This window comes from Scyliorhinus canicula, chromosome 10 (assembly GCF_902713615.1).
Source record: "Scyliorhinus canicula chromosome 10, sScyCan1.1, whole genome shotgun sequence".
NCBI classification, from domain to species: Eukaryota; Metazoa; Chordata; class Chondrichthyes; order Carcharhiniformes; family Scyliorhinidae; genus Scyliorhinus; species Scyliorhinus canicula.
Genome location: NC_052155.1, coordinates 158,476,262 through 158,500,076, shown reverse-complemented (window position 1 = coordinate 158,500,076; position 23,815 = coordinate 158,476,262). Strand labels below are relative to the sequence as shown.

General features: G+C 45.7%; 1 protein-coding gene across 1 annotated transcript in view; it reads right to left on the bottom strand.

The window, feature by feature from the left end:
- Nucleotides 1-21,736, bottom strand: part of dpys (dihydropyrimidinase) — a 97,956-nt gene extending 76,220 nt beyond the window's left edge. Inside the window, exon 1 of the mRNA XM_038809988.1 lies at nucleotides 21,392-21,736. Within this exon, the coding sequence (XP_038665916.1) occupies nucleotides 21,392-21,643 (252 nt within the window). The 5' untranslated portion in view covers nucleotides 21,644-21,736. The remainder of the gene's footprint in view (nucleotides 1-21,391) is intronic.
- Between the last annotated feature and the right edge of the window lie 2,079 nt (nucleotides 21,737-23,815).

Below are 23,815 nucleotides of genomic sequence, written 5' to 3'. Positions count from 1 at the left end.
CAGTCTCCAGTCAACCAGCTGGGTGGAGGGACTCTCGTCTTGTTCCTGTCTTATTTAACAAAGCCAGAGTATCACAGAGTTATATAGGGCACAGAAGGAGGCAATTAAGCTCCTTAGGTTCATGTAGCTCTCTGTAGAGTCCATTGGCCTGCTTTAACCCTTTTTCAATGAAAGTTTATTTCCTTCAAATGCTCATCCACTTCTTTTTAAAATCACTGATCATCTCTGCTTCCAACACCCTCGTGGACAGTGAGATCCTCGTCATTACCAATCGTTGCATGACAACACTCCTCCTCCCGCCCAATCTTAGCACCAACAGTTAATGTGAAGAGTTTTTCCTCGCTAACCTCACCCAAAACTATCATAATCTTGTTTGACTCTATCAAAGCTATGTGGAAGGCCATTTGGCCCATCATGTCTTCACCAGCTACACGAATAAGGAATTCTGAAATGCTATTCCCAATTTCTCCTCAAATGTTTCCTTTTTTGATTACTCTAATTCAATTTTGAATGCCTCAATTGAACCTGCCTCCACCACACTCAGGCAGCACATTCCTGACCTTAAATGCTCACAAAGTGAAAAAGTTTTTCCTCATGCTGCTTTTGCTTCTTTTACCAATTACTTTAAATCTGTATCCTCACAGACTCATGATTTTGAATACGTCTATCAACTCTCCACTCAGTCTTCTTTTCTCCAAGGAAAACAGTCCTAATTTATCCAAATTACCTTCATAACTGAAGATTCTCATCCCAAAAGTTCCTTATCCCTGGAATCTTTCTTGCACACTGTCTCCTTCTCATCTTTCCTGCATTGTCCCAACTGAGATCGAACTTGTGTCCTCCACAAGTTCAGTGGTACTTCCTTGCTCTCTATGAACCCCTTACTAAAGCCTAGGATACTGTGTGCTTTATTAACTGCTCTTTCAATCTGTTCTGCCATCTTCAATGACTTATACCCAGACAAGTTCAGGTCCCTCTGCTCCTGCACCCTCTATTTATAATGTCTCTCCATGTTCTTTTTGCCAAAATGAATCACTGCATTTATTTTCATCCGCTACCTATCCGTCCATTCCACCAAAGAAGTTTGACACTACCCTCATCACAAATCAAGTCCAGGTTTCATATAGTCTGCAAACTTTGAAACGATTCCCTGGAAAGGAGTCCCAACACTGACCCCTGGGGAATTCCACTACAAACTTTCATCTGAAATACATTCATTAATCAGTACTCTGATTCCAGTCACTCAGCCAATTCCGCATCTATTTTGCTCCTGTCCCTTCAATTCTGTGAGCTATAACTTCTCACAAGTCTGTTGAGCTGCATTCTATCAAATGCCTTTTGATAGTCCATGTACACCACAACAGCATTATCCTCATTGACCCTGTCTGCTACCTCTTCAAAATTGAATTGTTTAACACAATTTTCCCCTCAATAAATCATTTTGTGGAGGGAGGGGGAGGATCCAGGTGTTGTAGTACATGTTGGAATCAACAACATAGGCAAGACTAGGAAAGAGGACCTTTTCGGCCCAGGTCATCAAAGGTTATATTCTCTGGATTTTTACCTGAGCCACATGCAAACTGACGTATGGATGAGAAAATTAGGGAAGTAAACACATGGCTAAAGGAGTGATACAGGGGTTCCATTTCATGGGACATTGGCATCAATATTGGGAAAGGAGAAAACAATACCATTGGGACGGTCTCCACCTGAACCAATCTGGGACCGTGTCATAGCGAAGGGAGAGGCCTCAGGGAAAGTCAATACAGTTCCAAAAACAAGGAGGGCAGATAGTAAAGAAATAGTTAGGAACCAGACTTCAGGAACTGCAGGTAATGGAAAAACTACAAAGTATATTGGTTAAATCAGAGAGGATTAATAAACAAGCGAATAAAGCACAAGTGCTGATGGACAGGGTTTTTCAAACTCGGGGTCGAGACCCGCGGGTGGGTTGCGGGCAGGTGTTCCTATGCAAGTCCACTTGAAGCCTCCTTGCATCCTCCTCCCAACTTGCATTCCCACCCAGTTTGGAGTCATCAACAAATGTGAAAACATTACCACTGCCCCCCACATCAAAATCATTTAACCAGATTTTGAACAACAGTGGACCCAACATTGATCCTGGAGGTACCCCATTATTGACAGCCTGCCACCCCGAGAATGAGTTGTTTATTCCTACTTTCTTTCTGCCTGTTAACCAATTCTCAATCTGTACCCGTATAATTTCCCAATCCCATGATTTCCTAACCTCCTGCATGGGACCTTAAAAAAGCTTTCTGAAAATCCAGATACACCACATTCACTTTATCAATGTTACAAGTAATGTCGTCAAAAACCTCCATCAAATTCTTCAAACATGATTTCCATTTAAAAATCCATGTTGAAGCTGCCTAATTTTACCATTCTTTTCAAAATGTCCAGGCATCACATCCTTCATTTTCTATACTATTGACGTCAAACTAACAGGTCTGTTTTTCTCCATTCTCCCTCGTTGTCCCTTCTCAAATAGCAGGATTACATTTGTTACTTTCTAATCTGCAGGAACCTTTCCAGAATCTATAGAATTTTGAAACGTAGCGATGAAGTTCACCTGGTCCAGGAGATTTATCAACCTTCAATCCAGTTACATTTTTACTTACTACCTTTTTACTAATACTAATTTATTTTAATTCCTAGTTTTCACAAATCCCTTGGTATAGTATTTCTATATTTTTTTGGATCTTCTTGCATGAAGACAGACATGAGTAACCCATTTAATGTCTCAGCCATTTCGCTGTTCTGCACAAATTTTCCTGTCCCCACCTGTGATGGGTCCACGACTGTCCTAATCTTTTCCTTTTCACATACAAAGAACAATACAGCTCAGGAACAGGCCCGTCAGCCCTCCAAGCCTGCGCCGATCACGTGTCCTATCTAGACCAAGCGCCTGGATTCTTCTGTACCCAGCCTGTTAGCGTGACTATCCAGTAAAGTCTTAAAGGTCGCTAACATATCTGCCTTAACCACCTCACTTGGCAGTGCATTCCAGGCCACCACCACCCTCTGTGTAAAAAAAACTTGCCCCACACATCTCCTTTCCCCCCTCATCCTGAACTTGTGCCCCTTAGTAATTGTCATTTCCGACCTGGGAAAAAGCCTCCAACTGTTCATCCTATCTATACCCCTAATAATTTTATAAACTTCTATCAGATGGCCCCTCAGCCTCCGCCTCTCTAGGGAGAACAATCCCGGTTTATTCAATCTTTCCTCATAGCTAATACCCTCCATACCAGGCAACATCCTGGTAAACCTTTTCTGTACTCTCCAAAGCCTCCACGTCCTTCTGGTAGTATAATGACCAGAATTGGACAGTATTCCAAATGTGGCCTAACCAACGTTCTATATAACTGTAACATAATTTGAGATTTTATACTCAATGCCCCGTCCTATGAAGGCAAGCATGCCATATGCTATCTTGACAACCATTTCCACCTGTGCTGCCAGTTTTAAGGATCTGTGGACATGCACGCCCAGATCTCTCGCTGTCTCTATGTTCTGATGGTTCTGCCATTTATTTTATAGCTCCCACCTGAATTGGTTGAACCAAAATGCATCACCTCGCATTTGTCCGGGTTAAATTCCATCTGCCATTTCTCTGCCAAATTTTGCAGCCTATCTATATCCTGTTGTATTCTCTGACAACCTTCATCACTATCCGCAACTCTGCAATCTTAGTATCATCCGCAAACTTGCTAATCAGACCCTCTGCATTTTCTTCCAAGTTATTTATATATATTACAAACAGCTGAGGTCCCAGTACTGCTCCCTGCGGAACACCACTAGTTACAAACCTTCATTAGGAAAACCGCCCTTCCACTGCTACCCTCTGTATGGCCAAGCAAGTTCAGAATCCATCCAGTTCATTCACCCGACCCAATATAATTTAATCTTTTGCACCAGCCTGCCATGAGGGACCTTATCAAATGCTTCACTAAAGTCCATGTCAACAACATCCACAGCCCTTCCCTCATCAATTATTTTTGTCACCTCCTCAAAAAAGTCAATTAAATTCGCGAAACATGACCTCCCTCGTACAAAACCATGCAGTTTGTCGCTAATAAGACCATTCACTTCCAAATGTGCATACCTGAAAAGGTTTTTTTACTGTCTGCCTGTATGTTCCTCCTTAGTTTGTTTTTCCCTTTCTTACTTAGTTTCTCAGTCCTCCTTTGCTGGAATCTAATCTGATCCCAATTCCCTCGCTTACCACTTTTTCTAGCATTCTCAAGCCACTTTTGTTTTGATCTAGTGTGAGTCTAATGCTTCCTCTTCCTGCTCCCGAACTGTTCCCTGAAGGATCAGTCCTCTCCTTCTCTTATTTTTTCATCTATATGCTGCCCCGAGGCAACATTATGTGAAAGCACGTTTGTTTTCACATACCGACAACAGCCAGTTCCATCTTATGAGCACCTCTCTCGACTCCACCACTGTTGCTAAATTATAAAACTGCTCATGTGACATCCAATGAGCAGAAATTCCCTCCATTAAATACTGGGAGGACTAAAGCACTGGGCAGGATTCTTCTGCCCAGTCTGCCTGGCCACCATAAATTCCCACCAGTGACCAATGGATCCTTTCATGGTCCGCATCACGTCCACGGCTATCTTGCGGCAGGCAGGGCAATAGAAACCAGTCCTTGCTGTCACATTTGCTCCCAGCTGAGCTTCAAACCTTTCTGTTCATTCTATCTCAAGGACCCCTATTTCCATGCTCGGCCCATGTAAAAGCAAAGCTTAAGGTGGCCAGATATTCAAAAGTCGAAACCGGAACATGTTGTAAAGTCTTGTGAAGGCAGGGGTTTTGTGATGATTGACATGCTGGCAACTAATGGCAGGAGTCTGCAGGAGGGACAACTGAAGGTAGGTCATGTGACAGTTATGTAATAAAACAGCTTTCAAGTGCTACATCCGGCAACATTCCATTTTCTTCGGGCCCTCAGATAATTATAGTAAATTGTTCTTTCTGAGCAGACCTCAGCATTTTCTCTGCATGCTTACTGCTACACTGAACCTTAGAGCTACCAGTTCTCCGCATCAAATCACGATGTATGTAGCGATAAATTACAAGGATACAATGTGCAAACCACAAAACTCCATGCAGACCATAGTATTCAGGCAAATGACTCTGCACTTCCCCAATGGGAGTGTACTTTCCTTTACACAAAGATATATTCAAGGGTGGTGCAGCCCTGCCCAGGCTTTCCTGCATCCCCCTTGCCTGGAACCAGCTGACCAGCAACACTCACTCACCAACTGCTGCTGAGTCTGCCAGCTCCAGTATGCTGCTGGGAGGCGACAAGAATTTCTTCTGGATTGATGACCTGTTCTCTTCCTCCACTAGCTGGATCTGGCTCAAATGGTGCCGGTGTCTGTCTGTAGCCACGAGGGATTCCCGGTCACTCACCGTCCTCTGGGTTTGAAACTGCCGCAGCTCAAACTCCCCAATCAGCACACACGCTTCGAATTGAATGAAGCTCCCTCACAGGACCCACCGGTAGAAAATATTTGCTGGAGGCCCATCGATCAATTTCTGGTCATCAGCCAGCCCTTTCAAGGATTTACAATTCAAAAGGAATCTACAAAAGTTATGTTCTACTGTTGCGATCTTTACTTGCTCTAAATATGGCAGTCAATAAGGTTGCCCTTCTTTTATATAGATATGAATATGATATGCTCTCAGAGTCGCCAGGTATCAAATTATATCGCCACAAGGTTCAACCGGGTATCGATCAAAGAGCCAAACAACCAGTTAGTTAGTTCAAGATCAATGATACTTTATTTACACACAAGATTAACTTACACATGCAACATAAACACTGCGAGCTAAACTACCCTAACAACTATGACAACCTGTACTTAACTTCAGGCACCCTGCTTAGGTCAGGGGAACAGTGGCCTTTGTTTGAATCTGGATTGGCTGGATCTGGAGAAGTAACTGCGGTTCAGCCATCTGGTAGCGAGCATTGAACTTGAACTTGCTTCTGGTGGTGCTGCAGTTGGGAGTTGGACGTTGCCGGAGCACCAGGTCCAAAAGAGATCGAGCACATGGCAGTGCCTCTCTTTATCCTTGGGGGTTTTGCACTCTTTTGGGTGGTCCTTAGATTTGGACCCAAAAGTTCTCGATCGCTGCCTTCATTCTGAGCCAATAAAGGGGCGGGTGCCTTGATGGCTGGGCGTGTCCTAAGCGGTCATTGACCTTGCTGTTTATGCTTCCTGAGTAAAGGGTGTGACGCCGAAATGTATGGGCTTTTATCGGTTACCTGAGTTACAATCCTTTGTCTTACAGAGATGGGCCATAAATGCTAATCAGTTGGGTGTTTCAATGCTGTCTGAATTCTCTGTTCACGAATATACATACAGTGTTTGTGTCTACCTGAATCTTACATTGTCCATATTTCCCTTTAGGCTTTGCGAACGTCCATGTTTCTTGTTGCAAGTGGCCATCCCAGATGGCTACACTACTCTTATCAGTATGCTGCTGATGGGTAGGAAATTGAAGAGTGGTGGATTAAAGGGGAGGGACCTCAGCGGAGCTGAAAGCTGTCGGGACGCTGGGCTTGTTAATGAAAACCCCAGACTATCCCAGCCAAACCAGGAAGTAGTCACCCTAGCGAAGTTCATGGAGTACACACGGGGGAAGAGATTGATAAAGATCCTGAGATTTCAGAACCATCTTACAAGGTTGCAAATTAGGCTTAATTTTACTTAGAAATCGCTTCTCCCTAATCAGCGATTTGGAGTGTATGATACACAGAAATCTCAACTCCTTCACCAGCAATGACTTAAAACAATTCTGCCTCGGCAGGGTAATGCATTTTAGATGCTAAGCACTGTCGGCATAGCCTGACACTTTCATTCAATAGAAATGTATTTTATTGAGCTTACTGCAGTTTTTCCATGTGTACTTCAATCATACAATATCACAACGCTTCTGTAGAAATACGATGATTCTGTGCCAAGAACTGAATGTGGACCCTGGCCATTTGTAAACACAGCTGCTCCTGCCCAAAATAAATGGATCACTTAAAGACACTAGAAACGGTAACATATCAGATTTTGGCTGATGTAAGCAACTGCTTGTTTTAAACATTTGACGGATCAATTGTGAAATTAGGTGGTGTTAGAAATATATCATACTGATTGCTGGCCGCAATCTGCTTACACGCAAGCTTGCATTATAGACAGGAGACAATTTGAGGCAAACGGTAGAGGATGCAGTTGAAAGGAAGCAAAATTTGGAGCCATGTTTCTCAAATATCTTACAATGTCAAGTACAACTGCTCTGGCACTCGGTTCTTCCAAGACTGAATGAGATTTGGATCTGACGGTTTGTGGGATCTTCCTGTGTGCAAACCAGCTACTGTATTTGCTCCCAATAACAGTAGTCATTATGAAGAGCTTTGGAACATATTTAAGCAAGCAGATAAAGAATTATATAAACCTTTGGCATCTTGAGCTCCCACCCATAGGTGGGCTTCATCCTCTGGCATTATCTCAAACAGGCTGCACAAACTTACTGCAGTAAGCCTGGTGTTAACAGGCACACTCCAACCAGTAACCAGAAATTTTGGCAGCTTGGTTTTATTTTTTAAAAGGCAATCACTTTCAGATAATGCATTTTTTAAACCAATAATAATAGATTGTAAATACACAAAGTTCTTAGGTGTTTCATTAAATTATTGCGTCAATTTTGGTTACAGCGTCCGAACAAAAATATACTGCATCTTGTCTTGTATTCAGAGTAATGGCCCATTAATAAGTATTGATTAATCAGCACTACCCACTTCCAGAGGTTCAAGGAAAATGCCTACCACTATCTTCCAACAAACCTTCGTGGGAGCATCACTGACACAGAAACTGCATTGGTTCAAGTAAAATGCCCGCTAGATAACAATCATTATTTGGTTAGAAGTAAAAAAACTAGGCCAGCTGAACCTTTCCCCTAAAAGGACGACAAGAGTTACAGAATCAAACAACATAAATAGGGTCAAGAGGCAACTGGATAAGCTTTTGGGGGGTGTTGAGAAATATGGGGCTGGACCCTCCATTTCGTTGGCAGCGCACTCACGCCCAGGAATTCCCGACACAATGGGAAACCCCATTGTCCGGCTGCCGGGACGGAGAATCCCACTGCCGGTGGGGGGGCACCGGACCAGAAAACGGGTGTGGCAGGACAGAGAATCCCGCTCGTAGTGCAAGTGCGGCCAGGTAGGTGGTGTCGATTGAGCAAAAACAGCCAGGCTCATTCAGCCACTAGAATCTTCCTGCTCTTACAAACTCAGAAGCTTCTTCAATCTACATCAAAGACAAGAAATAGTGATGGGCTTAATGGAACTAACAGGATTCTACTGACTCGTCACATTTTTCAAATGAGTGAGCAGAATCAAACCAACCTTATTTCAATAAAATAAAAGCAAAATACAGGCAGCATCAATTGAGAGTGAAACAGAGTTAACGTTTCAAGTCCATATGACTTCTTCGGGGGATGTTCTTCACTTTTGCTACACCTCACCCTCTCCCCATTCTCAACAGCAGAAAACCCTTTTATCTTCCTACCTCTCCTCAGTTCCAAACAGTCATTTTGAACTCTTAACTTTATTTCTCTCTCCCCACAGATGCTGCCAGACCGCATGACCTTTTTCAGCACCTACTGTTTTTATTTCTAATCCTACTTCACTAATCACTTCTAAAATATACATCAAGAGAAATGTGTGATTATTGAACAATCTCAAAAAGTAACCAGGCAACACAGAGCTGGTTTCAGCAGATAAGTCGCATATTTATTAAAGACGTTATAGTTGGGCACTTGGAAACATTCATGGCAAACAGGCAGAGTCAACATTGGTTTGTGAAAGGAAAATCATGTTTAATCAATTTATTAGAGTTCTTTGAAGATGTCACGGGTGTTGTGGATTCCTGTACTTAGATTTCGAGAAGGCAGTTGATAAGGTGCCTCATCAAAGGTTTTTGCAGAAAATAAAAGCTTATGGTGTAGCGGGTAACATATTGGTGTGGATTGAAGATTGGCTAGGTAACAGGAAACAGGAGTTGGCAGTAATGGGTCTTTTTCTAGTTGACAGGATGTAACGAGTGGTGTGTTATGGATCAGTGATGGGGCTTCAACCTTTTACAATTTATGTAAATGACTGGGATGAAAGGACTGAAGGTATGGTTGCTAAGATAGGTCGGAAAGTAAATTGTGAAGAGGACATAAGGAGATTACAATAGAACATAGATAGGTTAAGCAAGTGGGCAAAATTCTGGCAAATGGAGCATAATGTGTGCAAATCTGAAATTGTCCATTTTTGGCAGGAAGAAAGAATCACCTAAATAGCGAGAGATTACAGAGCTCTGAGGTGCAGAGGGATTTGAGTGTTCTAATGCATGAATCATAAAAGGTTAGTACACAAGTACCGCAGGTAATTAGGAAAGCGATTAGAATGTTATAGTTTATTGTGAGGGAAATTGAATACAAAATAGGGGGCTGATTCTTCAGTTGTACAGGACAGTGAGACCACACCTAGAGTATTGTGTACAATATTGGATTCCTTATTCAAGTATGGATGCAACTGCATTCGAAGCAGTTCAGAGAAGGTTTACTGAACCAATACCAGGAATGGGCAGGTTATCTAACAAGGAAAATGTGGATAGGCTCGGCTTGCATCTACCACCATTTAGAAGAGTAAGACGGGATTTGATTGAAATATACAAGATCCTGAAAGATCTTGACAAGGCGGTTGTTTCCCCTCTAGTGGGAGAACCGAGAACTAGGTTTACTAAGCTAATACCTGGAATGGGTGACTTGTCTTACAAGAAAAGTTTAGAGGTTAGGTTTGTGTTCACTACAGTTTAAAAGAGTGAGTGGTGACGATCAAAACCTTTTAAGATCTTGAGTGTTATTGGCAAGCTAGATGTGGGGAGGATATTTCCTCTTTTTAAAAAAATATTTTTATTGAAATATTTGTAAAATTTTATAACAAAAATAGAAAAAGAACAATAGGCGTTAAACATTAACATAGTGCAAAAATAGATATTTTCCTGAACGGCTCTGTCTTCACAGACCATCAAAAATAGCAAAAAACAAACACAACACTAACTCCCACCCGCCTCGGAAAGCTGCTATTGCCAACATTTTAAATTAAATTTCCCCAAGAAAGTCGATGAACGACTGCCACCTCCGGGTGAACCCTAACATTGATCCTCTTAAGGCAAACTTTATTTTCTCAAGGCTGAGAAACCCAGCCATGTCACTGATCCAGGTCCCTACACTTGGGGGCTTCGAGTCCCTCCACAATAACGGGATTAGTCTCTGGGCAACCAGGGAGGCAAAGGCCAGAACGTCGGCCTCTTTCACTCCCCGAACTCCCGGGTCTTCTGACACTCCAAAGATCGCCACCTCTGGACTCGGCACCGCCCGCGTACCTAGCATCATGGACATTGCCTTGGCAAACCCCTGCCAGAACCCTCCAAACTTTGGGCATGCCCAAAACATATGGACATGGTTTGCTGGGCTCCCCGCACACCTCAGTCTTATACCCCGAAAAACGTGCTCATCTTCGCCGCCGTCATGTGTGCCCAGTGTACCACTTTAAACTGTATGAGACTGAGCCTGGCACATGATGAGGAGGAATTGACCCTACTTAGGGCTTCCACCCATAGTCCCGGCTCCAACTCCCCTCCTAACGCATCATTCCAATTGCGTTTCAGCATCTCCACCGGGGTTTCCTCCACCTCCAACAGCTCCAGGTAGATGTCCGACACCTTCCCCTCCCCCACCCAAGTACCGGACACACTCTATCTTGTATCCCCCGCAGCGGCAGCAGCAGGAAGGCGACAACCTGCTTCCTCAGGAAGGTTCGCACTTATAAATACCTAAAGCCATTCCCTGGCGGCAATTTAAACTTGTCCTCCGGCGCCTGCAGGCTGGGAAAGCTCCCATCTATAAATAGGTCACCCATCCTTCTAATACCCGCCCTCTGCCAGCTCTAGAACCCACCATCCATCTTACCCGGTAGAAACCCGTGGTTATTACATATCGGGGCCCAGACCAACACTCCCTCCACCCTCTTGTGTCTCCTCCACTGCCCCCAGATCTTCATTGCCACCACTACCGCCGGACTAGTGGAGTGTCGGGCCGGCACGAACTGAGAGGAGCCATTACCAGCGCTCCCAAACTGGTGCCTTTGCATGATGTCGCCTCCAAGCTGACACGCCCGCCCCCCAATTACCCACTTCCTGATCATGGCAATGTTGGCTGCCCAGTAGTAGTTGCAAAAGGAGGATATTTCCTCTTGCCGGAAATCTGGAACAAGGGCGTCACGGTTTAAAAATAAAGGGGTTGGGATTCTCCATTTCTGAGACTAAGTGCTGACGCCGATGCGGACTTTCACGACAGCAGAATTGGCACAAATCCTGGATCGATTCAGCAACCGTGGAGGGGCTAGCATCAGCGCCACACGGAACTCAATCGATTCCAATGAAAAATGGTGCGCAATTCGCTGGGTCTGTGATTGACACTCAGGAAGCTAGCAAACTGCAGCCGCATAAACACACTTTACTCCCCACACACAGCATCCCAGCCAACAAGGTGGCGCTGATTGTTCTGGAGCGTGCCCATAGACCTAATGGGTTGGCTGGGACTAGAGGGCACCGAGGGGGACACTATACGACCTGTGACCCTATATTTACAGTGGGCTGTCAGCAGTGTGCACAGCTATCTGGCTGCCTTTCCGGCTGCGGCAATAGCGTTCCGTGTCCATCCACCCCAACCCCACAGCCGACTTCCTGGCCACCCCTGCTACTCTTTCTCTCTTCCACCCCCCCCCTGGGGTTGGCAGATGCCCTGCGGCCAGCAGCATTACTGTCAGCAAACTATGGCTATGTTGGACACTTTCCGTATCCCCTCTCTCGCCCTCAGCAGCCACAAAGCAGGTGTCAGGATTTTTAGAAGCACAAGTGAGCTGTTGGGACTTGGCCCATCGGAGGCGGAGCATCGCAGAGGGCCCCGGAGAATACTGGGTCAGACCTGCTAATGATATGCAAACGGTGTCTACTGTACATGCGTTCCGGACCACTTTGACGCCGCTGTCGAGGTGACAGAGAATAGCGATTTAGCATTAAATTGGCAGCCACCACGACTTTAGCGTCGGAACCTATTCTCCACCCAACCACGTTTCGGCGTCAGCCAACGGAGAATCCCGCCCGCTGTCTCTCATTTAATCTGAGAATAAGGGATCACCCATTTAGGACACAGAAACAAGGAGGAATTTCTTCTCCCAGGGGGTAGCAAATCTGTGAAATTCTTTACCACGGAGGGCTGAGGAGGCTGGGTCGTTGGGAATGTTCAAGGCTGAGAGAGAACATTTTAATCAGGATAGGCATCAAGGGTTATGGGGAGAAGGCAGGAAAGTGGAGTGAGGATTATTATTTCAGATCCACCATGGTCTCATTGAATGGCAGAGTTGAGTTGTTGAGCTGAATGGCCTACTTCTGCTCCTATGCTTAATATGCTGGGCAGCACGGTAGCATGGTGGTTAGCATCAATGCTTCACAGCTCCAGGGTCCCCGGTTCGATTCCCGGCTGGGTCACTGTCTGTGCGGAGTCTGCACGTCCTCCCCGTGTGCGCATGGGTTTCCTCCGGGTGCTCCGGTTTCCTCCCACAGTCCAAAGATTTGCGGGTTAGGTGGATTGGCCAGGCTAAATTGCCCTTAGCGTCCTAAAAAAAATAATGTTAATGGGGGTTGTTGGGTTACTGGTATAGGGTGGATACGTGGGCTTGAGGAGGGTGATCATTGCTCGGCACAACATTGAGGGCTGATGGGCCTGTTCTGTGTTGTACTGTTAATTCTAATAGTCGCTGAAACTCCAATTCAAGTGAATTTTGAGAAGAGTCTTTGAATATTTTTACGGCAGAGTTAGAGAAGATTATTGATTAACAGGAGGTGACGTGTTATCAGTAGGCAGGAATGTGAGGTTGGAGTTCAAAGCTGATCAGCACTGATTTACTGAATGGTGGTGCAGGCTCAAGGGGCCGAGTGGCCTACACCTGGTCCTACTCCTGTTTGTATCATTCATTTCAAGGGCATTTGTATGTCCAATTTTATCAATGTTTTCTGCAGTAATACTGTGTTTTTCTAATATCAATTCTATTGGAAAAATCACTGGTGAATTGTTTCACAAATTTTAGGAGTTGGAGGCGCAGCATGTATCTCACTGGGTGGGAAGGTAAATGACTGGAAATGTGACATGCTGTCCTCTGCAAACAAATGTCTGATCTTCTGTCCTGTCGACCAAATCTTTACACTGGGGGGTTTAGGATAGGGTGCTCTCGGGGACGTGGGTCGGCGAGGGCAGGATCTCTGCAATTTATCAGGTGATGCAGGAGGGGGAAGAGACCTCGGTGGAGGAGCTGAAAGCGAAGTGGGAGGAGCTGGGGGAGGCTATTGACGAGGGGACGTGGGCGGACGCCCTGGGGAGGGTGAATTCTTCCTCTTCTTGCGCACGTCTTAGTTTAATTCAGCTAAAGGTGATGCACAGGGCGCATATGACTGGGACCAGGCTCAGCCAGTCCTTTGGGGGTGAGGACAGGTGTGGTAGGTGTTCGGAAAGTCCAGCGAATCATACCCATATGTTTTGGGCTTGTCCGGCGCTGGAGGGTTTTTGGAACGGGGTAGCGGGGACCTTGTCCAGGGTGGTTGGTTCCAGGGTGGATCCGGGCTGGGGGCTCGCTATTTTTAGGGTGGCATCGGAGCCGGGAGTGTAGGAGGCGAGAGGCGCCGGTATCCTGGCCTTTGCGTCCCTAGTAGCCCGGCGCAGGATCATTTTACAGTGGAGGGACGCGAGGCCCCCGAGCCCAGAATCCTGGATCAGCGACATGGCTGGGTTAATTAAACTGGAGAGGGTCAAGTTTGCCCTGAGGGGGTCGGTGCAAGGGTTCTTCCGGCAGTGGCAGCCCTTTCTTGATTTCCTGGCAGAGTGTTAGAGGGTGGTCAATTTCAGCAACAACGGGGGCGGGGGGGCACTTTGGCTCTGTTATGGGGGTTTGTTCTTACGGTTCTATGTTTATTGCTCTTTCTTGTTGTTAATTTATTGCTTTGTATTGGGGGGTTCTGTTTTTTCTTTTTGTTTTCTTTGTTGGGATGAAATTTGTTGTTGAAAAATCTGAATAAAAATTACTTTAAAAAAAAATCTTTACACTGGGTGTGCTTACTTGCAAAACGTATCCAAACTTCTGCAGTCATGAACAACATATCAGCAGAACAACATCAATGAATTAGAGAGGGTTCAGGAAGACAGGCTGAAAAACAGAACTTTAAGAAAAAAAGATTGCGAGAAAAAGGGATTGAAATGTTTTAAATGTTGAGAGGCATCAGAACATAATTGTAAAAATTATTTGAATTTTGATTGGATAACAAAGACATCAAGCCAGAATCAATATCCATTGTGAGAGGTACATAAAGAGGAATGTTGATTTTGTCACCAGAGTCATCCACCTCTGGAATAAGGCCCTCGAGGTAAAGCAGTTTACATTGCATCAATGATCTGCTTTGAAGAGGAACAGATGAGTATATGCTTAGGAACAGGTAAAGAGCTGGGGACATAAACGTTAAGATAATTGAATATTGTTCAGGACATGATGAACGACTATGGAGAGACTAACACCAGCGCCACGTGGAACACAATCGATTCCAATGAAAAAACAGTGTGAGATTCGTTGGGTCCATGACTGATACTTGGGCGCCTGATGGATCTCGGAACCGTGGATATGCGTTATCCCTTCTTAGTTTCCCAAATAACAGAAATTCCAGACTGAACTTTTTGGAAAATTTATTTAAAACTTTGTCAGTTTTTTTAGTGTATACTGGTGATTCAATTTCAGTACAAAATTAAGAGAAAGTTCCAACTAACCCTGCAGCAAGCTAGTCAGATTGATTGCCTTTAGCAAGTACAGTAGTTCAATTCAAAATACAATTATATTTCTTGGTAATTTCTTTGAATCAAGATGTACAGTACCAAAAACGACTGAGTGATTTAAAACAAAAGAAAATGGCGATTTTGCAAAGCAAGCAGAATAGGTTTCAGAAAATAGGTTAGGAGTGATTCTGGAATGAGTTTTCTTTTAAGGAGATTACTATCTTAAAGTTTCGCCCTCTTTACAGCTCTGATTGGCTTTAACCAATTTAAAATTCACTCAATTCGGCCGAACTATCTATCCGTCAATTTAAGAGATAAAGGATTTGAGTGTGATTTTGTAATTTTCCATAATCTGGCTTGCCAATTATGCCTCTAACATTAATTAGATGAACAGTTTTCAAAAAGTCATTATGACCCTGACTGACTGTTACCATGGAAACAGATCTGTCCAGGCCTGGGAAGGCATCTGCCTAGAATGAAGTATTTTGTCACTGGCCTTGGATTCTGGCCAGTCTCGAACAACTTAAAAAATATGAACATTTTAAGTCTTATCTGATTAATTCCCTGTTAGTCAGCTTCTCTTACTCTCATGGTTAATATGATTCAGTCAATTACTCCCAATGACTTCTTATTTAAACCCCCTATCTACCTCATCTATAGCTAACCACAAAATCTGATTTCTATCAGAGCCTGACAAGCTGTAGCCGCACATACACAGATGTTACTGGATTATGGGTCTGCTGGGGCCAGAGGGCACTTAGAGGGGTGACCTGGCAGGACACCCATACAACACATGGCCTCAAGTTCACAGTGGGCTGTTGGCAGCCTGTGCAGCTGCATGGCTGCCTTTCCGGCTGTGGCAATGCTGTTCCATGCCCGTCGATCGCAACCGCACAGCCCATCTCCTGCTGCTGCCACCCCCCCACCCCCGGCAGAAGCCACCCCAGCCAGCGGCACAACTGTCAGCAAACTATGGCGATGTTGGACACTTTCCATATCCCCTCTCTCTCCCTCAGCAGCTACGACGCCGGTTTCACAATTTTTAAAAGCAGAAGTGAGCCACGCTGTCGGGAGCTCGGTCCATCAGCAATGGAGAAATGAGAGGCCCCAGAATGCCGGGTCAGGCCCACTAATGATATGCAAGCTGTGTTTACTGTACGTGCGCTCCAGGCCGCATTGCCACCATTGTCGAGGTGACAGAGAATAGCGATTCGGCGTCAAAACCTATTCTCTCTATTCTCTGCCCAATCACGTTTCACCATTTCGGCGTCAGCCAACGGAAAATCCCGCCCAAAGTTTTTCCTCAGGGATTAAAGGAAGCCAATTTGCAAACGCCCACAAATACAAATCAGCTCTAAATAACTAATAACTGGTCTAATTTCTGCCAGAATGGAAAAGCACTAAAGTTATTCATAGGTTCATGTCAAGTGTAAAATTCTGAAAGTTTTCAAAGAATCTCTAAATGCATTGTTAACCAATGCTAAGAGTGAAAGGGAATGGGGCAAAGATGAGGCAGGCAAAATCAAAAGTAAAGGGAACCAGTGGATTGAAGATTGAAGATCCGATTGAAGTGGATTCCCAAGCTGCTTGTTCTAAGTTCTGCTGAGAAAACATGTGCTAAAAATATACAAAGGGCTGGCTTGTCATGTGATCTTCCTTCTCCAACTGTGGATAGAATTAAAAAACAATACATTGTCTGCATAGTTCAAAGATGACAGGGCAGCACGGTAGCATAGTGGTTAGCACAATTGCTTCACAGCTGCAGGGTCCCAGGTTCGATTCACGGTTTGGGTCACTGTCTGTGCGGAGTCTGCACGTTCTACCCGTGTGCGTGGGTTTCCTCCGGGTGCTCCGGTTTCCTCCCACAGTCCAAAGTTGTGCAGGTTAGGTTGATTGGCCATGCTAAATTGCCCTTAGTGTCCTAAATTGCCCTTGGTGTTGGGTGGGGTTACTGGGTTATGGGGATAGGGTGGAGGTGCGGGCTTGGGTACGGTGCTCTTTCAAAGAGCCGGTGCAGACTCGATGGGCCGAATGGCCTCCTTCTGCACTGTAAATTCTATGATCTATGACTTGATTTGCTCCTGTCTGGAAGCTAACTTAGCTATGGTCCCACTGCTCAAGCGAATAGTCTTAATGGCCCAACTCCAACAGTTGAATACCTCAGGTGATTGGCATAGATGCCACCCTCATGAAACAGGAGAAGCAAGTCCTTCATACGTCCTGAATCAATGTAGGAATGAGAAATAAAGTTGCAGAATCAGTTATGGAGCCACATCAAGAATCAAACAGCGGAAAAGTATCAAGGAATGGAGTGGCAGTGAATTACTAACCAGGTTCCAGGAGTGAAAAAACTAGCTGTTATATTACTGGTTCCAGTTGATCAAGTCAGAGGATAAAACATGTAAAGCATGTCTCAGGCGGACTCTTTTAAAATTAGGGGTCGCCCTTATAGGAGCGACGAGGAGAAATATTTTCTCTCAAGACAGTTGCGCAACGTTGGAACTGTCTACCTCAGAAGGCAGTGGAAACAGGATCATTGAATATTTTTAAGGTGGGGTAGATTGATCCCCTTGTCCAACAAGAATCTCCGGTTATAGAACATAGAACAGTACAGCACAGAACAGGCCCTTCGGCCCTCGATGCTGTGCCGAGCAATGATCACCCTACTCAAACCCACGTATCCACCCTATACCCGTAACCCAACAACCCCCCCCCCCTTAACCTTACTTTTTAGGACACTACGGGCAATTTAGCATGGCCAATCCACCTAACCCGCACATCTTTGGACTGTGGGAGGAAACCGGAGCACCCGGAGGAAACCCACGCACACACGGGGAGGACGTGCAGACTCCGCACAGACAGTGACCCAGCCGGGAATCGAACCTGGGACCCTGGAGCTGTGAAGCATTTATGCTAACCACCATGCTACCGTGCTGCCCATCAGGAGTGACATAATATGCACTCATGTTCATAGTGAGATACAGACAGGCAGTGATGGACACACACAGGAACCAATCACCACACAGAATACAGAACAACCAATCAGCAGGCAGGACACTACAGGGTACATTATCAGTATAAAACACACGACGCAGGAAGGCTCGGCCTCCTCGTACTGGTGATAGCTGTAGCAACAATCAGGTGCAATGTACAGTCAGCACCTACTATACATGGCACAGAGCAAGTCTGGGCCAGCCAGACCAAGGTTAGCAAGCTTAGATTAATAGACTGTCGACTCACAGCGAACAATGTACATTACTCGGTTCAATAAAGCAATGTTGAACCATCTACAGCGTTGGAAGCTTGTTTTCAAGTGATCCTGCATTGAGTTGCAGTCCGTGTTAAGCCAACATAGATAACACATCAAGGGGTAGACGGAGAATGTGGAACTCAACACAAACGGATCAACCATCATCTTACTAAATAGCTGAGCAGGCTTGAGGGGCCGAAGAGCCTGCTTCTGCTCTTCGTTTGCATGCCTGTTTGGATAGACCAACAAGTTGACAATTGCTGGGACAGGCAGACCTATAGGATCTTCCTGGATGAATGGACAAGACACCACAAATTAGCCACCTTCATCCATAAAAGAAATAGTGCATAGTTTTGGGATCAACATGTTGAGACAATAGGGAGAGATTACAACCATGATGCCCAACATCATGGATAAACTACACGTGGAGCGGATGCTTCCTCTTGTGGGGCATTCTAGGACAAGGTCATAATATTAGGATAAGAGGGAGCAAATTTAAAACAAGAGTTGAGGAGAAACTATTTCTCCCAAACGGTTGTGAATCTGTGGAATTCACTACCCCAAAGTGCAGTGGAGGCTGGGACAGTGAGTAAATTTGAGGAGCTGAGACAGATTTTTAATTGGTAATGGGTTGAAGGGTTATGGAGAATGGACAGGGTGGTGGAGTTAAGGCCAGGATGAGATCAGACATGATCGAATGACAGAGCAGACTCGATGGGCCAAACGGCCTAATTCTGCCCCAATAACTTATCAACTAACATGGCGAAATGCAAATACAACAAAATATTTGAAAATAATTGATTATTTTTGTTAGAACAGAGGGGATTAAGCAGTGCGTCAAATTATGAAAAGATGAAACTGTGGGCAGAAACAGGCGATTTCCAGAGAGTGAGAGTCAAGAATAAAAGATAACCAATACAAGATTAACTGTACAAGATTTAGGTTAGGACAGAGAGAACAGGAGAAATCTTTTCTATACACAGTTGTAACACTGTCAGATGCATCATGAGAGTTAGTAAAGGAGGTCAATATTTATAAATAAGTTAGTTATGAAGGAGGGGACAATAAAGGGGCATAGGTTGTGATTAGGGCCACTGCTAGTGTGGAAACAAATGACTGGTTGCTTTGATCCACGTGTTTTTGTGTTGTAATTGTGTAATTCTATTAAGGCAAATAGCCAGAAAACAAACAAAACTGTGTTTTCGGCTTCATAGAATCAGAGTCCCTACAGTGTAGGACAGGGGTGGGCAAACTTTTCCGTGCAAGGGCCACATTCAGAAATTCACAATTCACAAAGGGCCGCATAGTATATTAAGTAAAATAATTACTTCACCCGGTTATGATTCTGGGCGCCTCATATAGAACATAGAACAGTACAGCACAGAACAGGCCCTTCGGCCCTCGACGTTGTGCCGAGCAATGATCACCCTACTCAAGTCAACGTATCCACCCTATACCAGTAAGTAACCCAACAGCCCCCCCCCCCCATTAACCTTAAAAAAAAATTTAAAAAAAAAAAAAAAAAAATTTCTTTAAAAAAAAAAATTTTTTTTTTTAATGACTTGGTGGGCCGCAGAAATACCTTTGGCGGGCCGCATGCGGCCCGCGGGCCGTAGTTTGCCCACCCCTGGTGTAGGAGGAGACTATCCGGCCCATTACGTCTGCACCGGCCCTCAGAAAAAGAGCACCTTGCAGGGCAGCATGTGGCACAGTGGTTAGCACTGCTGCCTACAGCACCGAGGACCCGGGTTCAAATCCCAGCCCTGGGTCACTGTCCGTCTGGTGTCTGCACCACATTCTCCCCTAGTCTGCGTGGATTTCACCCCCACAACCAAAAAGATCTGCAAGTTAGGTGGATTGGCCATGCTAAATTGCCCCTTAATAAGGAAAAACAGAAGAAAAAAAAGTGCGCCCCAACACAGGCCCACTCCCCGCACTATCCTTGTATACCCACCGCACCTTAGTGTCCAAAGGGCAATTTAACATGGCCAATCCACCTAACCTGCACATGTTTGCACTGCGGGAAGAAACCGGAGCAAACCCAAGCAGACGCTGAGTGGAATGTGCAAACTCCGCAGAGGCAGCCACCCAAGGCTGGATTGAACCCTGGCGCATGGCGCTGTGAGGCAGCAGTGCTAACTAACCACTCTGCTACTGTGCCATCCATAATTCAAGATTCAATTTGCCCCAAAGCCCACGCCCCAGTGGAAATTGAGAGGTCTGGCCAGTTGGAGAAGGCTCTTCATATTGCATTTGTTTTCAAGTTTCTTCACATTAACAAACTGCTTACACCAATAAATGGTTGTTGCCCTCTGCAATCAGGTCAGTCACAGGTGGAGACTGTAAATGGTGCATCTCTTCCTGCAGTGATGCCTGCCTGAGCTTTTCTAGCTGTTTTATTTTCACAGTAACCTCATTGCAGTGTTAATGTAAGCCTACTTATGACACTAATAAAGATAATTTATTTATTTCAGATTTCCAGCATTCTTTGGTTTTTAGTTTATTGATTAGTTTTGGTGACAAATTCATTTTCAGTTGAACAAATAAAACCGCATCCAGGTATCTCTGAAATACACTAATGGATACTCCATTAAATGACAATTATGATGAGGTCTCTGCAAATTGTGCAGGTTTGCAAAGGATTTAAGTTTGTGAACAAGCGGACATTTTCAGCAGAAACTTTGGAAAGAGTCCGCAACACAACCTGACTCACTTTTTAGCAGGTTGGGAGCCTTGTGCTGATCTCGTTCATTTTCTAAAACCTTTTCAGGAGAAAGAGGGGAAATTTTCCCAAGTGGAAGATATCTCAAGATTAATCCCCCAACAAGATTCAAAAGGACGAGTCGTGCAAATGAAAGAGTGAAAGTATCCTCCGCCCGGCGGCGGGATTCGCCGTCCCGCCGACCGCACACCCGCGGGCTTCCCGGCGGCGTGAGGTGCACACAACGGGAAAGCCCAGCGGCGAGAACAGAGAATCCCGCTGCGGCGGGAAACGCACGGTTGTGGAGAACTACAAAGAACACAACTTTCACAAAAGAGTTGTGCCTTGGCTTCACATGTTGTAATTATACCGAGGTCTCGAGTTACTGCACTTTCGATAATTTCCCAGCTGAACTGTTGTGGAAAGTAACTTTACTTTTAACACATTAATAAAGTTGATCTTTGGGGGAATGGGGGGTGGATTTGTACCTTGGTTCCGTGATAAAAATCATCCACTGCTTCATAGCCCATGAAGGGGAACTGCATATGGGTGTGGGTGTCGATGCCTCCTGGCAGCACCAGCTTGTCGGTGGCATCGATCACCCTGCCCCGCTGTGGGACCGGCAGGTTGGTGCCCACAGCCTGGATCAGCCCATCTTCAATGTAAACATCCGCGAGGAAGGAGCTTTCCTCATTCACCACCTTCCCGCCTCGAATCAGGATCCCGCTGCCGCCGCTCATGTTCTTTATCACCGGTGAGGGAGACGCTCAGAAACACACTGACCAGTGCAGCAAGCGCCCTTCGGCCCTATTGAGACGTTCCCACAACGAGGCTTGAACCGCGCCTGCGCAGCCCCCGCTGGACCCTGTCACGTATGCGTCGGACGCCCAATCCGCGGAGTGCCGGTAGGCGCGCATGCGCACGCACTACTCCATCAGGGACGCTCATGCGGACTGGTTCCACTGCGCACGTGCGCTGTTCCCAAACTGCCGCGCACTGAGCGCGCATGCGCACAATCGTACCTCGTTGCGCAAGCGTACCCAGGCCTGAGCGCCTCGTGCGTTTCCACCTGGGTCTAAGAACAGTACAGCCCAGGAACAGGCTCTTCGACCCTCCAAGCCTGTGCCGACCATGCTGCCCGTCGAAACTAAAATCTTCTACACTTCATGGGTCTGTATCCCTCTATTCCCATCCTATTCATATATTTGTCAAGATGCCCCTTAAATGTCACTATCGTCCCTGCTTCCACCACCTCCTCCGGCAGCGAGTTCCAGGCACCCACTACCCTCTGTGTAATGAGGTCATGTCGCGGATGCGCGCTTCCATGTGCCTGTGCACTTCATATGGGGCAGGGATTGTCCGTTCCTGAGACTAAATGTTGACGGGGGTGGGGGCAGGATTCGTGGATTTTCACACAGCCGAAACTGGTGCCGCACCTGAACTGATTCAGCGACTGTGGAGGGGCTAGTATGGCGCCATGTGGAACACAATCGATTCCAATGAAAAACGGTGCAGGATTCGCCGGGTCCATGATTGAAATTCGGGAGGCTGACAAGCTGGAGCTGCACATACACATTACACTCCCCACACACACCATCCCAGCCAACAAGATGCCACTGGTTGTGCTGGAGCATGCCAAAGCAGCTGATGGGTCGGCTGGGGCCAGAGGGTACCTAGGGGGGTGGCCGGGGGGAGCACCTATACAACCTGTGGCCGTAAGGTCACAGTGGGCTGTTAGCGATGTGCGCAGCTGCATGGCTGCTTTTCTGGCTGCGGCAATGATGTTCCGTGTCCGTCCACCCCGACCCCACAGCCCACCTCCTGGCCACCTCCTGCTACTCCCTCCGGCCCTGGCAGAAACCCCCTGGCCAGCAGCACAACTGTCAGCAAACAATGGTGGACACTTTCCGTACCACCCTCTCCCCCCACCCCTCTCCCTCAGCAGCCACGACGCCAGTTTCATGATTTTTAAAAGCACAAGTGAACCGCGCCATCGGGAACTTGGCCCATCGAAGGCAGAGAATCTCAGAGGCTCTGGAGAATACCGAGTCGGGCCCACATTGAAGCTGCTGTCGAGGAAATGGAGAATTGTGATCTGGCTTCATATGGGCAGCCGCCGCAATTTTGGTGTCAGAACACAGTTTGGTTTCTTGATTTCTGCGTCAGCCATCAGAGAATCCCAACCATGTTGTCTGGATGAGGAGTGTGAACGGTCGTTGACTGGGAACTTTACAATGTTTTCTTGTCTAATTTTCATTCCTCACTTTCTGTTCCCTTTGCCAATGTTGTGCTCATCCTTTGCTGAATACACAATCCTCAGGCTTTTTGGCAACATTACAAATCTTTATAGGAACATCAGAACAGGAGTAGGCCATTCAGCCCGCCAAGCCTGCTCCGCCATTCAATAGAATCATGGCTAATTGGACATTTCAATGCCTTTTTACCCACACTGTCCCCATAACCCTTATTGTGTAGGTGAGTCGGACATTCTGAATTCTCCCTCAGTGTACCCGAACAGGCGCCAGAGTGTTAATGTAAACCCACTTGTGACACTACTAAAAATTATTATTAATCAGAAATCTATCAATCTCTCCTGTAAACATACTAAATAACTAAACTTTAAGACCCTTTGGAGTAGAGAATTCCAAATATCCACAACCCTCCGTGTAAAACAATTCCTTATTTTTAAATTATGCCCCCTGGTTCTAGACACCTCAAATAAGGGTAACGTCTAATCCTGTCTATTCCTTTCAAGTATTTTGCAGGTTTCAATGAGATCCCCTCTCATTCTTTGAAATTTTAGAGAATAAAGGCCCAGTTTACCCAATATTTCTGCAGAAGACAGTCCCGCCATCTCCGGAACAAATCTGGTGAACATTTGTTGCACTCTCTCTGTGGAAACAACATCCACT